The 20088-nt window shown below is 28.0% G+C and overlaps 1 protein-coding gene across 2 annotated transcripts in view; it reads left to right on the forward strand.

Moving 5' to 3' along the window:
* Drgx (Dorsal root ganglia homeobox) overlaps positions 1–20088 on the forward strand; it is an 88124-nt gene that overhangs the window by 17819 nt on the left and 50217 nt on the right. For both annotated transcript variants that reach the window (XM_016065680.3, XM_016065679.3), the window contains exon 2: positions 18640–18736. In XM_016065680.3, coding sequence (XP_015921166.1) covers positions 18640–18736 — 97 coding nt within the window. The remainder of the gene's footprint in view (positions 1–18639; positions 18737–20088) is intronic.

The following is a 20088-nucleotide window of genomic DNA, read 5'->3' on the forward strand; positions in this document are numbered from 1 at the left end:
AATAAAAAAAAATGAAAATAAAACTAAAATAAGTTAGCAAATGAATAAAAAAAAAACACGAAAAATGAATAAGTTATTAAAACTTCACCATAAAGAATAAATGTTAACTTGTAAAACTTGAAACCACTTGATTATGAGGGTCTGGATATTATGAGAGTTTGTATGGGGAGGTAGAAAATGTTCTAAGTGACCCATAATCCTCTATGTCAATCCCCCTCATTTTGGGGTGGAAAATATGAAGTGCTCCTTCCGCTGTTGGGGGAGGAAATTATTATGTATTTCAGGAACCTATTTATAAATGATGTTGTACGATTAGAAATTGTTTGAGATGTTTATCGTTTCGATTGTAGATCGTGATAAGTAACCCTGCCGTTTGACACCCTCTGATAACTGATTGGTTGATTGGAGAATGAATAATGATTGATGGAGCAAAAAGTATATCGTTTAATCATTTGATGTTGAGAGGATATTCATTAGGCGGAGAGATTTTCTCCTGATTCAGGATTTGTTGAAGCTTATGTTGTATTTTTTCGATCAAGAGTAATTTCCTTATCTAAAAGGACTATATGAAATTTTTAATTGACTAATCTGAATTTTAACAGCATTTTATTCCTCCTATTATTTATTTATTCTGATTTTTTGATAATTGATATATTTATTAAAGAAACTATAAAGCCATATTTTGAATTATTAACAAAATTTATTTCATCACAGTTAAACTGTCAAACCGTGAAAGTAGGATAAGGTTGCTTTCCCGCAAAGTAAATTAGTCTTTTTTTCTTTCTTTCTTCTGTGTTATTCAATAGAGAAACTGTCAGAAAAAATGTAGAGTAGTTACAAGCTAATTCAATTCATTTTTTATTTTAAAAAGGACTATTTACTCAATAATAGTTTTATTATTGATTCGGAGAAGATATTTTTAATAGAAATATTTTTATGTGTTTGATAACTCAAAAAACATAGCATAACCTATGTAAGATTTTTAAAATGCTTCAGAGTTGTAATTTCGAAATTAAATATTCTATTTGTTAACTGAAAGATTGTTGAGATATTTCGATTACTTGAAACAGAAATTAAAATTTCATGGCTAACAGTTATTTTTCCTACGAATCTTTCCACATTTTGGAATGCAAATCGGCATATTTTTAGTTCTTTTTTGAAACCGTCTACTTAACATAAGTTAGGTGGATGGTTTTAATACATTTTCGATACTCCGGTATTGCTTTGTATTAATTTTAGATATTCCACACCGGAATTTCTTTGTAATGATTGTGTTTTGTATTAAAATGTTTATCATTTATTTTTAATCTTCCAAAATGTTTTAAAATTCCTCATTAAAAAGTATTTTTTTGCATATTCTGTGAACCACGGTTTCGCTAAATGTTTCAGTATCAGAAATCTCTGAATATAAATGAAACCAAAAATATTTTAAAGAAAAATTAAGGAATACAATTTTAACAGAAATTTTAAAAATGTCAAATTTTTGGAATTTTTTTAACTTTCCAATTCAATCTTTAATTAATTTCATCCTTTAAGTTAATTTTCAATTTCAAGTTTCCATTTTTATACAGATTTCACAGCATTATAATAAATCAAATCAGTTTTAGTGAGTTTCATCAACTCGATTATCAACTAGTTCTAGTTTTTTTTATTTAATAATTTTTAAGATAGTTTTTATAATTTTAAGATTTTTCCCTAGAGAAAATACACATTAAGAACAAACTTTTTGGGTCTTGCACAGCAATCGTTAGGGAATTGCGTTAGGTTTAAAAGTTAATTATTAAGCAAATGCTAGCCATTGACTATTAGATCATTAGGCTTTTAGCTCTCCAGTACTTCTTAACAATACAGTCAAAGTCTTTCAGTGCAGAGCAAGTGTCCAAATGCGCAGCAGTCATGGCTTGTTGTTGTTTTAGTAGTAGTTCATTTACGTCGCACTAGAGCTGCACAATGGGCTATTGGCGATGGTCTGGGAAACATCCCTGAGGATGATCCGAAGACATGCCATCACAGTTTTGATCCTCTGCAGAGGGGATGGCCCCTGCTTCGGTAGCCCAACGACCTGCACGCGAAGTCGAGCACTTTAAGGTAGCACAGTTTAACGAGGACCAATACCGCACACCCTCGGTCCCCACTCAGGCTGATACAAGTGGTCACCCACTAGCACACAGACCGTAGTCAGTGATGCTTGACTTCGGTGATCTGCTGGGAACCGTGTCTTAACGATCAGTTCACTGCGGGACCGTGGCTTGTCCAGAGTTACATAAAAGACAATCTGATGAAGTAGTCAGCTTGAGGGGAAATAAATGAGAACGTAGACAATCATGTCCGATCAAAAGTCTGAACATGGCTACCGCAGTAGCACGGAGTGAATTCGGAACACTGTGAGTTCCACAGAGCTTTTTCCAGGACTTAACTCCAGCAGTGTGAGATGCCAAACAATGGAACGATTGTTTGAAGATTGTTTATATTTCAAGTTTAAAGGAATGGATGGACAGATCTCTACAGGATCTCTGAAGAATATAAGTTCCTTTTTGGACCAAAAAGTCCACCATTTCGTTTCCTCGAAGACTACAATCGGATGATATCCATTGAAATGCAATACTTCCCTGAATCCTCTTCATGAGTTCTCTGCAGCTCAATACAAGGGAACTACTATTTTCTGGGTTGCTTGACAAAGCCTGAAGGGCAGAGGTAGAATCTGAAAAAATCACAGCTTTCTCAAAGACGAACAGCAAGCTGTTGGAGAGCAACATGGATGGGTTTGAAAGATAATTATAACCATATTTTTATGAAAATGTGTAAATATAAACATTAGGAATAACAGTTTTAAAGACGCAAGATATGGATGTTCGTTCATTCCCTGAGCTATCTGAGGGAGCAACGTTGGGCCATCTAATATGGTGCCCCTGAAAGAGTGGCCAACAAATCTGTCCTACTGATACCTGAATGATGAGTGTCTATCGAGTGGGAATAAGAAAGAAAAAAATAAATACCGAGATTTGTTAATTTAGCATCAAATTATTACCCATAAAAATAAATTGATTAACTTAACACACTCATAAGATTTAAAAAAAAAAAAAGAGTAAGCAAGGGTGCCTGAATATTATGTAATGAATCACAAAAGGCATTTACGCTATTGTTATGCCTGCTTTTCAAGCACGTGCAGATGCGTGTTGCGCATAGCTGACATAATCCCTATGTGACAGTGGCTGATATTTTCCCCATTTTGAAGGGTTGTCTCCCCCCTTGCAAAGAGCGACAGTTCCCCCCAACACGATTTACGCTCACTCTTGTTTGAGAGCAAAGTAGGATTAACACATTTGAACAAAGATACTCTACACCATGCTTCAGAGCAGTTTTTGGCTTTTAAGTGTTGAATATCGAAAGGTTCTTTTTTGTCTCTCTCTCTCTTTCTTTTTTCCTTTTTCGGAATCATAAAAATTTATTTCGAAAAACCATTTCATTTAAAATTGAATTGCCAAATTTGTATGAACATTTAATGTTTATCAAATTCAGATTTCAAAATAAATGATAAAAACGATATTTTTTGCCATCTTCGCTGGCATAATTAGAAAAAAATTTTGGAATTTGCAAATTCTTTTGTTTTTATATACGAAATGTGGTTAGACAAATGTGTGATTTATTTAAATTGTATGAAATGCTTATACATGGACATGTAATTGAAAAAAATTCTTTTCTCGTTTTCATAATAATCTCTTCGACCTGAAACAAATTGAGCTATAATTTGGACAGGATTAAAAAAATGGAAACATAACTGTTACTATAAGCAAACAAGATGTGTTCGAATTTTAGTTTTACTTGTACTTAATGATTTTCGCCATAATAATTACTACATAATAATTTAGAGCTTTATATTCGTTTAAAAATTCTTAATGCTATTTTATGTAAGAGAAAGAGCGTACGGAATTTGCAAAATAATAGGAAAAAAAAGCCATTTAATTAGGATATGATACTTTAATTCCAGTAAATTTTGTTGACATCCTGCTCTGACATTAGATCATATCTATCACTGCTATTTTAATCTTCTCTGATGTATTTAAGTTTGCTTCTGACTTGTACTTATTTCGTTGATGTTTTCTACGTGCGTTTTTTCCTGAGCTGACAGCAGTCGGGTAATTACTTTCCAGTCTGAATACATTTTTCTTGCACTGAATGCAGGGTAAAGCAGCCCCCATTGAAGCTACTTTTAATTCTTTGCTAAAAATATGCAAAAATATAATTTGTTGCAATGAGTTTTAAGCTATACTTTTTCATACGAAAAAGATAGTAAAAATAAAATCTGCAGCAATTTCTTTTTAGAGAAAGATTAATTTTTCTGAAAAAATTATGGTGAAATTTTTTAAAAATTAGTGAAGATTTTTTGCAAAGCTTTCCTATAACTTTATTAGAGAAGTATTTTAAAATAATCGTAAAACGTAAAATGATAAAAATGATTAATTGTTGAAAGTTTTTAAATAGAAATATTTGAATAATTCAACAATGAATACATTAACTATTTATATTTAAAAATTCAGTATTCTAAAATTTAAATTAATAAACTTTATCTTTCGAAAATACATGTTGCTTTATCGTTGATTTCGAAAATTGCCATTTTCATTGAAAAGGAAGCTAATAAAAATTATCTTTTGGAATGACGATAATATAAATGTGTTTTTAATTTCATTTGATCAATTCGTACATCCTTTATCTAATAAGAACTGACAGACATTTTTAAAAATCATTCTATATCCTGAACTCCGTTTATAAATTGAGTTTATTTACAAAATTGAATCTTATGTTTCGTAATCAAATATTCTAAGAATAAGTTTAGAAAAAAAGGAGGAATACTTTGATTACAGTAACAAATGTTCAACAACATTTTATTCTACATTTTCTCATCTGTTGCGTTGCCATTTCTACAGACAAAGAAATCCACTTCTCGCAGTGGGTATTACTTCACTTCGTTTCGAAAAGGCATTTCTTCTTCTTTAATTATTTATTTACTTTACGGAAGCTCGGCGTAATTTAGTAATACATCTGTCTCGGGCATTATCAGAACCCAAAATGAAACATCAGACTCGAAATTTTGGTGAAGAATTTTTTTTCATGTTTCGAGCACCAAAAGACGTAAAGGAAGAGCGCTTGGGCACAATTGAATTAACCGTGGGAGACTGTACATTAGATTGAATAACTCAATTTGGGATCTGTTCATTTCTAATCAGGAAAATAAAGGATTTATCTGTCGCTTAATTGAATTGCAGAAAGAAACACAGATGAGGAAATATGAACTGATGTTTTATGTGAAGAAAACAAGCTGTTTATGATAAAGAAGGGAAATTTAATGTGATAGAAGAATGCATTTTATGATATTACGGATGTGCCTTGGCTTAAAAAGAGGTATTAAATATATTTAAGACATTAAAATCTTCTTTTGGCATCACAAAGATGTTTTGAGAATCTATTAAGGGAATTAGGGAAAGCTTTGAGGAAAATAGGTTTTCTCAAATTTAATTTTTCTATTACTGAGAGAGCTCAACAATGACTCCATGTTATTAACATTTTCAAAGGGATTTAAATGTATTGATATTTTCTATGTTTGAATCAAATATATATATATATTTAAATATATAATATTTTAGTGATTGAATGTTTTTATGTTTTATACAAAATTAAAATATAAAGTTATAGCATAATAGTTTTTATCTACTGTTTAAATCTGCAATATGCAGGATACTGGTTATTACTTTTTTTTTTGCATTTTTTTAAAATCTGTAGTCATTTTAACCATTATCTATCATATTTTTTGGTCATTTTTATAATTTTGTAGACTTTTTTCCCTTTTTTAGTCGTTTTTTAATAATTTTAATAATAATTGATATATATATATATATATATATATATATATATATATATATATATATATATATATATATATATATATATATATATATATATATATATATATATATATATATATATATATATATATATATATATATATATATATATATATATATATATATATATATATATATATATATATATATTAATGCAAAATAAACGAATAAGTAACGAAGTAATGACAGAAAAAAATGATTGGTAGAGCTGGTTGAAATAAAATAAAATGTGGTTTACATTCTTAAAAATAACATTAGAAGAATTAAGAATTAGAAATGTAACAAAAGATGCATTTGATTTTTTAGAAATGAAGTGAAATTAAAGGAAAACGAAGTAAAAGATTTAGTAATTAGCAGAAAAGTAGAATGAAAAATTGATAAGATGAATAGATAGAAATGTCATGAGTGATGTATTTTATTCTTAGAAATGACAAAATTATGTTCTGCATTCTTATAAATTGCATTCAATGGAAATGAAATAAAATAATTAGAAAAGGCAAAAGCGAAGAATAAAATTGTTATAGTACTAAAGTGAGACACATGATCTTTCCAAAACTGAAAGTATTGTTCTTTAAGATGAAATATAAAGCCATAAAAATCTGCACCAGTGTTAAAAGCTTACTTTTACTTTTTGAAAGATATATACATATAATAAGCATATGTTTGTGAACATGCATAAATGAAAAAAAAATTTTTAAATAATAGAACAGATTTTTTTGAGCGAATTTCCGAAATCCTTATTAATTTTCGCCTAATGTTAAGTTCATTTTTCTGGCATCAAAGATTTTGCGTCATTAAAACGGTTTTTTTTATTTCCTATATTTGAAAATTTAAAATTTTCCTTTACTTAAGAAAATAAACTAAAAACAACTTGCAGTAAAGTTTTAATCAAAATGCATTTTAAAGATAAATACATTGCTAAAATGAAAGAACGAATTAATTTCTTTAAGAACACGAAGAAAACTAGCTTGAATTCAAGTAAGTGTAAGATGCATTTCTAAAAATTATTTTCCTAAGTCCATATCAATGATGAATAAAAGATTTCCGTCTCGGTATCATTTAAAAAATATCAAACTCCTTTTTTTAGCACGAGTATCACTAGCAACTTGGATTCACACTTCATTTTTTGTTACCTGTTTGGGAAACCTTGACAATGTTAAATTACTAAGAAGAAAAAAAAATTAAATTATTTTTCATAAGAAAACTTTAAAAATTGCATTAAAATTTTGCGAACAGTAACTTAAGTATCTTGCCCTACTCAAACATAAATTTTTGAGCTTATTTTCAAAATTTCTGTTGGCAAATAAGATAAAATCGAATTTGAATTTTAAAGTATTTTTTAACAGTAAGGATGAATGCAATTGCTTTAATGCTTACACAATCGGGGAGAACAGCCGTTAAGTTTGAAATTTTATTTTGAGATATTTTAGCTATAAATGCCTACGGACAATCATGCACTTTTAGAGAAATAGTTTTTGATCTTTGTTATTTTAAATTGCTCTTCGCCTTTTCTTTTTGAAAAGTTCGATTGCAGCTTATTATTTTTCCGATAAGAAATTGCATTTTGTGGCTGTGTTTTCTGCAAAAATCAAACTTAATACACCTCCGAGACATTGCCAATCAACAGTAGAAAGAACCCTTAAATTTATTTTGAACTCCGCGTCGCTGAAGAATAATTAGTTTTATTCCGTATCGGACTTACATTGAAGAGCCGTGGGCATTTTTACCAAACGATACTCTGTACCCTCGTTATATTTCTATCGTTAAATTTTGCGATCGCAATTTTCAGAAAGTGGATTCTAAAAGGAAGGAAAAGAGGAAGAGTTTTCAGTTACAAAACGTCACCCTATTGGCTAAATTCCTGATGCATTTCTACAATGATAACGGTTATATATAGCAGCAGAGATCCTGCATACATCTTCGTTGCCAAATTTCAGTTTTCTAATAGTTCTAGCAGACGATCTTAGTATCCCGAGGCAGAGACGAGCGAGTCGCAATTTACGAAAAGTCGTCTGCCAGCCCGCGGGCGCCGATTCCGCTAACAAGTAGGCGGAAAGGAAACGAGAGGAAGCAGCATTTCGCCACTAGGTGGCGCTTGAAACAGCAATGTCGTTAGCCGCCATTTCTTTTGCTTGCAGGCAGATTAATGAGGGAACTAAACGCATTACGAGAAAGCGAAAGAGACTTTTAACTGCGGACTAATTAACCCGCCTTCATTAACACTTGATTAAATTCCAGGCTGACAGATCTCAGATTGGCCCCGATAAAATTTCGGCAGAATTAAGAGAAAAACACGTTCCCCCTCCTCTCTTCAACCCCTTCATTTTCAACAAGTTATAAAAGGATCGCATAACACACTTTTTTTCCTTTCTCTTTCGAAAATTAAATTTGTTCAATGCATTACTGCCTTCTGTTTAACGGTTTCGTTCCAAATCAAGCATAATTAATAATAGAGTCAAGAAAATTTTCCGACTAGAACATTGTGCTAAAACTGTAAGAATTACTTTTAGGTTTAATGAGTGAGAACTATACCTGAAAATCATTAAAAGAATTATGTATTAAGTTCATAGCGAACTTCAAGAAAATGTCGAATTAAATAAATTTGTCTCTTGTACTTTATTGAACTATGACGATACAAATATTGTTTTGGTATGCTTTATGCTTTACGAAAGAGTTATTATACTTTTTAAGAGATTGATACTGCCAATTACAGGCTTTATATAACTCAAAGGATGTTTTTTGAGACTGGTACTTTTTAGATAGTGGGATGATAAGTGATATGGTCAATAATAGGCTTTGTGAAAAAATGATGATGAAGTTATTGCGATATGTTTTATGCTTTAAAGAAATATGATATTCTAGTTGTGCTTATTATACCAAGAGCTTCTACTAGATTTTTTGCAGATTGATAAATAAATGATATATATAATGATATGCAGAAGGAAACAGCAATGATATTTTATCTGTAGTAATAGAATTTTTTTTCTTTTATAATAATAAATGATATGAACCATGATATTTATCACAGAACCAACTATGATGAACCGACTACGGTTATGGTTAAGATATTATAGGTAAAGTTATGACACTTTTTATTCAACCCAAGGTAATTTTGAATTAGAAAACAATTCAAATTTTAATTGTATTAAAGAAAACTATATTTTTTAATTTTGCGATAGTTAAGAATTATTACCATACTAATTGAGTATTGATTTATAGGTATTTTATATTTTATAGAGTCATTGAAATATCATAAATATTAAATGTGGTGGCAGGTTGGGGTTGCATTAAAAACTTTATTGCAAAATACTTTAACAAAGAAGCAAAATAATTGAACATTATGTTGCTTTTCAAAGATGTTAACTTGATCAATGTAAAAATAGAAACACATAACTAATTAAAACAAAACGCATCATTACGTGTAATGTTCACAAAACTGAAAAAAATAGTATTAAAGAATTTATTTCTTATTTTCAGTTTCACTTACGTATGAAAAGAAAATATCACAATTCTCAAACATTTTGACTAAATATTAATTCACTCATGTACATATTACTTAACTACGTATATTTTCTCGATGCTGATGAAATATTTATGACCTTATAATATTAGTAAAAATGATTTTAGTTGTTAAAAAAGCCGTTTGATAACAGTAAATAATTTCTTAAAACAGAACTTAAACCAACTATATAAAATTTTTAGAACGGTGGTTACTATTATTTATACATTGCTCATGAAATCTACGAAATAGTGGAGTTAAATTCCAATTTTTTGTGTTTACAAACTAATTTTGAAAATTTTAATTTATTTATGGAAATGGAACGAATATTTTAAAGGTTAAAATGAAATAAACTAAATAATTCTCATGTAATACTTAAAATAATGTGTTTGTAACACATGAATTATTGATCCGAATTAACAGAAAAAATCACTCACAAATCGGGTTGAATCGGGTTCTTTTTTTAAAATTGTTTTTCTTCTGGTTCTTAAATCATATTTAAAATAATAAATATTAATAAATAAAATTGAAATACTCAAAATGATTTTTAAATCATAAATCATAAATCGAGCCGGGGATATAGCGTTCGGGTCAGGGGATAGAACACCAGTCCTCCATTAAGGTCACCCACCCAGAGGTTCGAATCGCAGCGGTGATTAGTTAATACGAATTTTGCTTCCGGCTCGCACTGACCTCAGTACTGACGTAAAATATCCGCAGTGGTAGACGGATTATAGGTTAAAATCTCTTTGCATTTGGGCTAACCATGGGAGGTTTACGTGGTTTTTTTTCTCCACGTAACGCAATTGTGGTTAGTTCCATCAAAAAATCCTTCACAAAGACTAGTTTATCCCAATGCTATTCCAAGGAGCTTCCTTGAGTTTTGAGTTGGGTTTAAAATTACAAGGATACAAAGTTGTGGTTTGATAGTTGGAAAATAAAAACTTGGCGCGCTGTTTAACTCTGGTTATAAAATGAAATAAATTATAAATTAACAGAAACAATAATTTTTTACCATGAATAAGTTGCCAAGTTTAATTCGGTCTAAGACAAAGAACACTGTTGTATATAAAAGGTTACTCTAATTTGTGAATTTTCTCTACAATCATAAGGTATAATTATAGCATAAAACAAAACTTCTATTGTTTGTGTTACATATTCAAAAGTTCTTGCACAATTCAGCATTTTACAAGTGTGTTTTTCTGAAATAAAAATTTATCATTTGAATTAGAACTCTAACAAGAAATTATTTAAAATTAACTCTTTTACACTATCTCAAACGTTGCTTTTTTAACTGTATATATCACGTATTTGAAGAAATCTCATCAATTTGTTTTTTGCCCAAGCTTGTATATAATTATTATTGTTTAATATTATTTGCAGAGATATAAATTATTGAAACAATAATTTATATCTCTACAACAAATATGAAACAGACAAAATATTTTATATTTATTATTTTTTTTATTATTATTTCAGAACAAAAAAATAGTTACACCAAAAAACCTAGCTTCATTCCCAAATGATACTATGGGCATCATTTTCATACGTTCATTTACACAAGGAAAGCATTTTAGTGAAAAAAAAAAATAGATCTATCTGAATTCAAATGACAGCGTCACAATAAAAATGATCTATATCATTTTCATATGTTCAAACAGAAACTTTATACGAGGATAAACAGAATTATCAATTATTTCTATTAAAATCTAAAAATATTTATTTTCTGATAAAAAAAAAACCCGACCTCATAATTATTTATTTAGTAAATGGTGATATTTTTTTATTTATTAGTATACAAAAAAAAGATTGTTTATTTACATTATGAATCAATATAAATAAAATAAAAAATTTATCTTCATTTTTTTATTTATAAAAATAAAAACATTTACTATTTTATAAATAAAAGATAGTCATAATTTTCATCTGTATAATTGCAACCGTTTGTTTGAAGGTTATATTTTTTATTAAAACGTTATATTATTTATTCATGGAAACATTTAATGAAGCTTTGTCAATTGTTATAAGTTATGCAAATGAAAAGGCTTATTACTAAATAAAAAACCACGTCTCATAATCATTTTTGTTTTCAAGGGAAAACGTTTATTAGTGAATTAAAAAAGGGTATTATCATTTTATTTATACAACTAATCAATTTTAGTAAAGAAAAATAAGTAGTTAAATCAATTTCAGTTATAAAACTTAGAGCGTTTATATTTTGATAAAAATAAGACAATAAAAATTTATATAAAAAAATTATTATAATGAAACTTAAAATTTTTATTACTTTATGATATACATGTGAAAAAAAACTTACACGTACCATTGTTTTGAAATGCAAATATATTTATTAATTGATTAAAGTTTATTTGAACCAGTTTTTTTTATTAATAAAAAAGTTTTATTGGTAGATTAAATACATGCTTTTAATACCAAGTTTACCAAGTTAATCTTTTATTATTAAATAAAAACTTATGTGAATGATTTATATTTATACAAATCACATTTCATTAACAACAAAGGTATATCAATGAAAAATTATCAGTAACATTTTCTAACATTACATCATATGAATGGTTCATGTAATTTGAATTTCACCATAAAAATGTAAGCATAATATCTTTATTAGAAATTGATTAAGAAATTAATGCGGTTAGAATTAACTCAATCATAATTACAATTGAATGAGATTATGTATTAGACAATTATATCCGAAATATTAGATCGGGAAATCTTAGATTATGATTATCCTAATAGAATATTAGATTAGAATCATAATGCCATAAGACATCAGAATTATTCTATTCAGGCTGAAATTCAATTAGAATTTAAGACTTCTAATAACTTTGAAGAAAATAAACACTAAATAATCTATGATAAATGTATAACGCTGCTAAATATTTATTAATTAAAGCGTTTAAGCAGTTTGTATATTGACGGTTACACCCATTTTTTTAATATCTTAAAATTGTTTAATTTTAACGTTTAAACATAAAAGAAATTTTTAAGCTCTTAAAATTATTTAATTTCGATTTTACGGTTACACCCATTTTTTTATATTTCAAAATTGCTTAATTTTGACTTTTAAACATAAAAGAAATTTTTTAGCTTTTAAAATTATTTAATTTTGATTTTTAAATGCTTTTTTTTGGAAAATAAAATCATATACACTAATTGTATCTTACACTCATATCTGTTGTTAAAATAACTTTAGAAAACTAACGCAAAATAATAATAAATATATAACACTGATGCATATTTATAATCTAAAGCATTTAATTAACTTGTACACTGACTGCATATCTATTTTTTAATACTTTATAATTATTTAATTTAAAATTTTATACTTAAAAAGCTTTTAAATGCTCAAAATTATTTAATTTCGATTTTTAAAAGCATTAAGAAAATAAAATGACATATACTCATTATATCGTAAACAGATACGTATCATAGAAATAAGTTTATAGAAAACAAACACTAAATAATGCTAAATAATAATAAACAAAAACACTAAATAATAATAATAAATGTATGACGCTAATAAATTTATTTTTATTTAAAACCTTTAACTAATTTGTATATTGATAGTATACCGATTTTTTAACATTTTAAAATTACTTACTCTTAACTTTTAAGTGCCTAGATTTATTAATTACTTAATTTAATTTAATTAGCTTTAATTTTACTTAATTAAATTTAATTTTAACTTAAGTAATGGCGATAATATCGATTGCTTCACCATTACGTAAGTTTGAAATGCATACTTAGGACTTGTATATGGTTCTTAGTATGTGGTTCAAATTTCTTAATATGCTTAAAAGTTGATATCAAAGGAAATAAGGAGTGAAATCGGGCGACCCGAGCTAATATGGCCCATACGCCAATCTGATGATCGTCGCTGAGTTGGAACCCCGTACGGCACGAAGGCAGTAAAGATTTCATCAAAGGAAGTAAAGATTTGATGACTGTTTATGAAATATAACAACAACTATTAACTTATTTTGATTTCTAAAGCTCTGCTAATTGAGTGAGATGCATTGTAGCAAATTTTAAAAAAAATCAAACAAAACCACAATCAAGTTTCTCTAATGCTAGCACAGTGTCTTTTATATAGCTATTTATGAAGTACAATTGTTTTAAACCTAGAATCCATACGCTTGGAATTCTTACACGTAAAAGATGCTCGTTAAAAAAACTTCCTGAAATGACTTTATCTTAAGTGGTCAGTTTTTGACTTTTTGATTCTAATGAATTATTTAATGGCACAAAAGTTGGATGTAGCTAGACTGCGCAAAATTCAATCCTCAAAATAAAACTTAATAACATGCTGCAAAGAAACAAAATAAAATTAAGGCTGCAAAGAATAATTGACATAAAAAAAGTTGTTGCCATTTGAAAAATAGGAAATTCTTTCTCTGCAACCGTAATCGTGAGAGCTGAATTATCGTTCTTAACACTATGTTTGAGCTCATAATTCATTTATTTAAAATTTTATTCAGTTCTCTCAAGAAATTAAGCTGGTATTAGAAAAATATGACTGGCATTTTTAGTAGCAGTTAAAGTGAAGCAATTCCGCAGGTCAATTGAGGCAGGTCTATTGTAGGTCAATTGAGAGCATTTCATGGAGAAAATTTTAGTGGCTAACGGCATGATGGTGAGAATGCGGTCAACATTGCACTTCGACCACTCCTTTTTTCCAGAAAAGCTGGTGTCCATTGGTCTGAGGCTGGGATGGGTCACAAGTCACCGGGGATTGAATCCCAGCTTTTCACAATTACATCTTGGTGCCTTAACCTCTGAGCCGTCAAAGCTCAAATATTTGCCGCAATGGATTATATTAGTGCCATAAATAGCGAAAATATTATAATAAAGTAGAACAGCTTTCGTTTGGAATCAAAGATTTTAATTTGCAAAATTTAACGTATTGTGTATATAGTAATATGTAAAATAATTGCAATGTATCTGGTGAATTGGAAAAGCATTTTTAAGCAGTATTTTTTCCTCTTTTAGATTTTTTTCTTCACATTCAGCTTGTATGCCTTTGAACATATAAAAGAATGCACTAAGAATTACTCAATAAGATTGTATTTATTAAGACCTATTACAATTAACCTTTAATAAGACTATTTATAATAATGATCCTTTACTACCTTAGTTTTTTTAGAAATTGCCTGAAATCAATCATGCAATTTTAGCACTAAATAACATATTTTCTGATTACCATATTAGGTATGTGGACTAAACTGCCCTGCAAAAATTAACTGCAAATTCTACAGAAAAAAAAGCATATTTTTCCTTAAAAAAATTAACAAAAAAATTCAGATTTTTCTTTTTTCTATCCGTTATCCTCACGCTGTAAAAAATTTAGTTCTTTTTACAGACTTTCTCTGTATATTTGACTGTTTAAAGCTGTTTTATTGATAAAAAAATCCTTCTCTGTTTTTCATCCGTATCATAAACGGATTAAAACCGTCATTTCTAATTCTAGTTTATTCCATGCAGTTTTGCTTACCATAAGATAACTGTTTTTTTGTCCGAATCATTTTACGATTATTTTCTATACTAGCCCCTATTTTTGAGCAAATATTTCATGGTTTTGATTATCGTATAAATAAAAATGCTATTCGATTCCACAGTCAGATCGATGCTCTGCATGATTATCATATTTCTTTAGATATAATTTTGGTAAGTTAAGTTGCCAGACATCTTTATACGGGTGAGCCACGAGAGCTTCCAACGGCTCTCGGCTCAGGCCAATTACAATCTTATTTTATAGAATTTTTATTTAAATACAAGAGTTTGCTAAAACAACAGAGTTTGCTAAAATAACGGTGCTTGTTAATAAGTAACAGTAATTATGTGCTGAAAAGACAGGCATCCGTTTTTAAATGACAGTCTTTTTCTGACAAATAAACGATTTTATGCAAACACAGATTTTGAATAGAATTTTTCTTAACAGTGTGAAATGAACATAAAAATAGCTTCAGTTTGATTACTAAATATTGGAGATTCTTTCAATTTGACTGCGGCAGTTTCCCAAGAACCGAATGGTTCAATTAATTTTCGTCATATAGATTATGATTATTTGTAAAAATACCACACGTATATGAAAATAATCATACGTTCGATCGAATATAATAATGCATTTTAGTAACATCCACATTATTAAATTATCTGTACTTTTTCGGAGTATTGAAGGTAATATTTGTTGAAATTCATTCAAGTAAGATAGAAATTTTATAGGTATTTGGAAAATAAAAATAATATTATTTTATTGGATCTTTGAAAAATACGATAAGCTTATTTCAACCAATAAGAATCAGTTGAAAGTTCTAAAGGAGATACATTTCTGTTTTTATTTTCGTTCGAAAGAAGTTTATAATAGAATTTGAGAGGATTCAGGAATAAGAATTCTTTCTAAAGAAATTGGATTTCAAAGAATATTGTCCCAAATGTAATAAAAACTCACTTCTCGATGGTAGTTTATATCCGCTAAAGCAATATCTTTGAAATAATATAAATGTATAAGCAGATAGATTTCATTTTATAGCTACGTGTGTTTAGTAAATAAAATCGAGTTAAAATTTACAATCACATTCGTAAAACGAATTTGAAAACATCTTTTACGAACGTTATTGGATATGATGAGGAAAACTGAATGACATTTAAGTCAAATAATACTTAAAACAGTTCTCTGAAGATGAAATATGATTTATTTATGAATATGAAATTTAGGAATTTTAAAGCATAAATGCAAGTTTTGTTTTTAAAAAGCTGAGGGAAATAAAACTATGAAGAAAGTACTTCAAATAATACAAAGGAATTGGAATAGTGAATTTTATGACAAATATTTAACATTTTGCTTAGTTTAAGTTTAATATGGGGATTGAATTGTCACAGTATTTACAGTAAAGTGTATGTAAACACTATATAAATTCAGAAGACATATACAGGGAAAAATTTTGGATCAAATTACAGTAAAAAGTATGGGCACCTCGGGTGCAACATTCATGAAATCCATTTTACAGTAAAATTAACTTTTGAAGTAAAATTTAATAGTAATACAGTAGTATTTACAGTAGTATTACAGATTTTTACAGTAATATTTTTTAATTACAGTGATTCAGGGATTTTACAGAAATTATTACTGTAAAAAAATACGGTATATCAGATTCTTGTTCTGTATAACCTTACAGTAAAAATAGATTTTACAGTATATAGTGTGCTGAGAAAAAAAGTAATGTCAAACTACCACAATAATGTAAAATTTACCGTTTTTCTGGTTCTATGGAAGCATTAAAAAGCTCGGTATTTTTTACCAAGATGATAATGATTTTGATAAAATTAACTTTAAAATATTAACTTATTAAGTGTGATAAAATTTGATAAATGTCATAAAATTTGGTAATTTTATTATGGCATAAAATTAGATCATGGGATAATAACCATTTAACCTTTTAAATTTACTTTTCAGTTCTGTATTTTTACTAAATGTGATTTAATAAGAAATATCATTTGGAAAATCAGAATTTCCGGTTAACTGGAATGGTTTAAAAATCATATATATTGGTTTTTAATACCAGAATTATGATTTTTTAAAATTAGAAATGTCATTACTATGTAGTACGGTAAATTTACCACAGATGTTTGCTCTGTGTACTGGAATCCTTAGAGCTGGTACTTTTTACTGTAACTTGATCCGAAATTTTTTACAATGTACCTAAGCATAACATTTCAGTTTTTTCAAACTTGATCTTTTTCATAAATAAACTTGATTACAAAGGGAAAAATAAACAACATAATCGAAATCTGACAAGTCAGATCATTCAATCAGTACGAGAAAGCTAGTTTGTCTGCTGAATGAAATGGAAAAGTGTTGAACAGATTTTAACTTTCAACAAATAAACAAGCTCCGACGATTTAATTTCTATCTTTTTTGTTATTAACCTTTGAATAAATTTGTAAGAACTCACTTAAACGGTGACAAAAAAGTATTTGCTTTTTTTTCGCGTTGAACTGAAATAATATGTGAGTGAGCTGTTTATGTGAAACATACATATTTACAAGTTTCTGAATGAAAATCCTTTTTTCGCGAGGATGGCGTAAAGCTTAAATAAAACGAGCTACTCTGCAAAAAATTCCGGATATAATTACGGTATAAAGTACCGGTACTTTGGGTGAATCCTTTCTAAAATCCATTTTACTATAAAATCCAACTTTACCCTAAAATATTATATTATAATTGTGGCAGCATTACTTATTTAATTAGACTGTTTCAGTGATTTTAAGGTAATTATTACTATAAAAATTATGGTATATTAGAATTTTTATTCCGTAGCATGTTCTGATGAAAATAGATTTTACTGTAAAAAGTACCTAAACCCTTATTACCGGTACTTTTTACCGTAATTTGATCTAGAACTTCTTATAATATTTGCGTCGGGAGGTAAAAAAGGGTTGACAGTGAATAGTACTTATCAACAAATAATTTTTTTTAAAAATAAGCAAATAAATTTACTCTGGCTCAATAATAATTTAGAGCTAAATTTTAGTTTCAATGATGCTTCTTGGTTACCACGGAAGAGAGAAACGTTTTATTAACAGAGATATGCCATATATATATTTTTTTCATTTTCCTAGATATTCTTCTGGTGCCCATACATTGTAGAATGAAGGTGCTCAGAATTTATGCAAGAATAAAAAATTTGCTGCCCACAAAAAACTCAAATTTAAACTTTTATTAATATAAGATCATATAATATATAAAATTAATTAAATGTTTATAAATCACAGGATATATTAGTTGCAAATTTTTCTAACTTCATTTTGAAAATTGTATAAGCATGCATTCAAACTGAACGAAATAATTTATACTATGATTACAATTGCACGATCAGCATTTCCAGTTTTCTGTTTAATTATTTGACTCTTAAATATTGTACTAAGTTTGTATTAAATATTGTTCCAATGTTCGAAAATATCTTTTTTACGTTAAAAAAACTGTCAATGCTATCCAAATCTAATTTTGTCGCTGTACATAGTTAGAACATCACTGAATCACTGAAATTTAATAAATATGACTGTAAAAATTACTGTTTAGTATTTCACGGTTAAAATAGATTTTACGGATGGTGTACCTTAAGTGCCGGTACTTGATACCGTAATTTGATTCTTAATTTTTCACAGTGTATGAAAAATGTGCATAATTATAAGACGATAATAGTTATTATTCTTTTGTAGATGTTTTGCTATCACTGTCCTCTGACGATGCCTCCTTCATCTGTGGCACCTAGGCCTCCTCCTTTGCCATTTTCCGTCTATTCTACCGTGTCTCCTTGTAAGTAATATTACTTTTTTTCTTATGTCACGTGTCTTTTATTTTACATTTAAACACTCAACATTCATAATTTTATTGAATTAAAATAAGATTTAGAATTTTTCTGAATGTTTAAAATTCTTCCTGAAGCAACTAGACGTACTGTAAAAAATAACTGTAAATTCTACAGAAAAAAAACATTTATTTTGCGAAAAAACTGTTTGAAGATAAATACAGATTTTTTTTCTGTTTATAATCGTTACCCACTCGCTGCAAAAAATTCCGATTTTTTTTACAGATTTTCCCCTCATATTTGATGGCTTAAAGCTATTTTTCACAAAACAGTTTTTCACTGTTTTTTTCTTTAATCATAAATGAATTAAAACTATCAATTCAAATTATAATTTTTGATATGCAGTTTTGCAACTTGACATGCAACTTTATCTTTTTTTAAATCATGCTGCGATTATTTTCTATACTTGATCGCATAAATAAAATTATGATTCTATTTCCTTGATGAATCGAAGTTAAATCGACAGTCATTTTTATAAGGGTGGGTCACTATAGTTTTAAACATTTCTACACTTAAATATGATTTTAATTAGACATTTAAGATAAAGATAGTTCACGTTTTCTCATCATATGAAAACATTGGATTTGTTGTGGTTCTGGTGCCAGAGTGCTCGCTTTCCAACGAGGCGACATGGGTTCGAATCACGCCGTTTACTGGTAATACGTATTTGGCTCGCACCGATTACAATGCTAAAGTTGTAATTTATGGAGTTATTTTTAAATTAAAATAACAGTTTTCCTTTGTTAAAATAGCAGTACTTATCTGCTTGAAAAACAAGCATTCCTTTTTAAATAACAGTAATTTTCAGGGAAGTAAACGTTTTTATACCGACATTCTTTTAAAATTAAATTTAATAGTATTTTTTAATTACTTATTAATTTTTTTACGGTGAGCCCCAAAATGCCCTGTTTTCTACAAAACTTTTTCAAAGTTATGTTTAAAAGTGAAAGAAAGTTGCATGCTAATGTTTGAACAAAGGATAAGAGAAATTTTAGAATTTATTTATTCCCTTCAAATTTTGGATTTTAAATAAATATATTCAGATACTATTTGTTATAAATTGCTAGCGATTAATAATTTTTAAGTTACGCTAAGTCTTATACACGTCTTATAGAAGAAATGCGTGTAAAAAAATACATATTTTACTTATCTATCTTTTTAGAGTAATTTTATTTTCTAAAAAATGCAGCAGATTTAAAAATATTTTCTTAAAATATAAATATAATTTCTTTATATTTTTATTTATAGAATAACTTTTTTTTAGAATAATCGGTCACAGAATACAGTTTTCTAAAATTTT

Source organism: Parasteatoda tepidariorum, chromosome 4 (assembly GCF_982258835.1).
Source record: "Parasteatoda tepidariorum strain Cologne lab strain chromosome 4, Ptep-v5.0, whole genome shotgun sequence".
Taxonomy (NCBI): domain Eukaryota; kingdom Metazoa; phylum Arthropoda; class Arachnida; order Araneae; family Theridiidae; genus Parasteatoda; species Parasteatoda tepidariorum.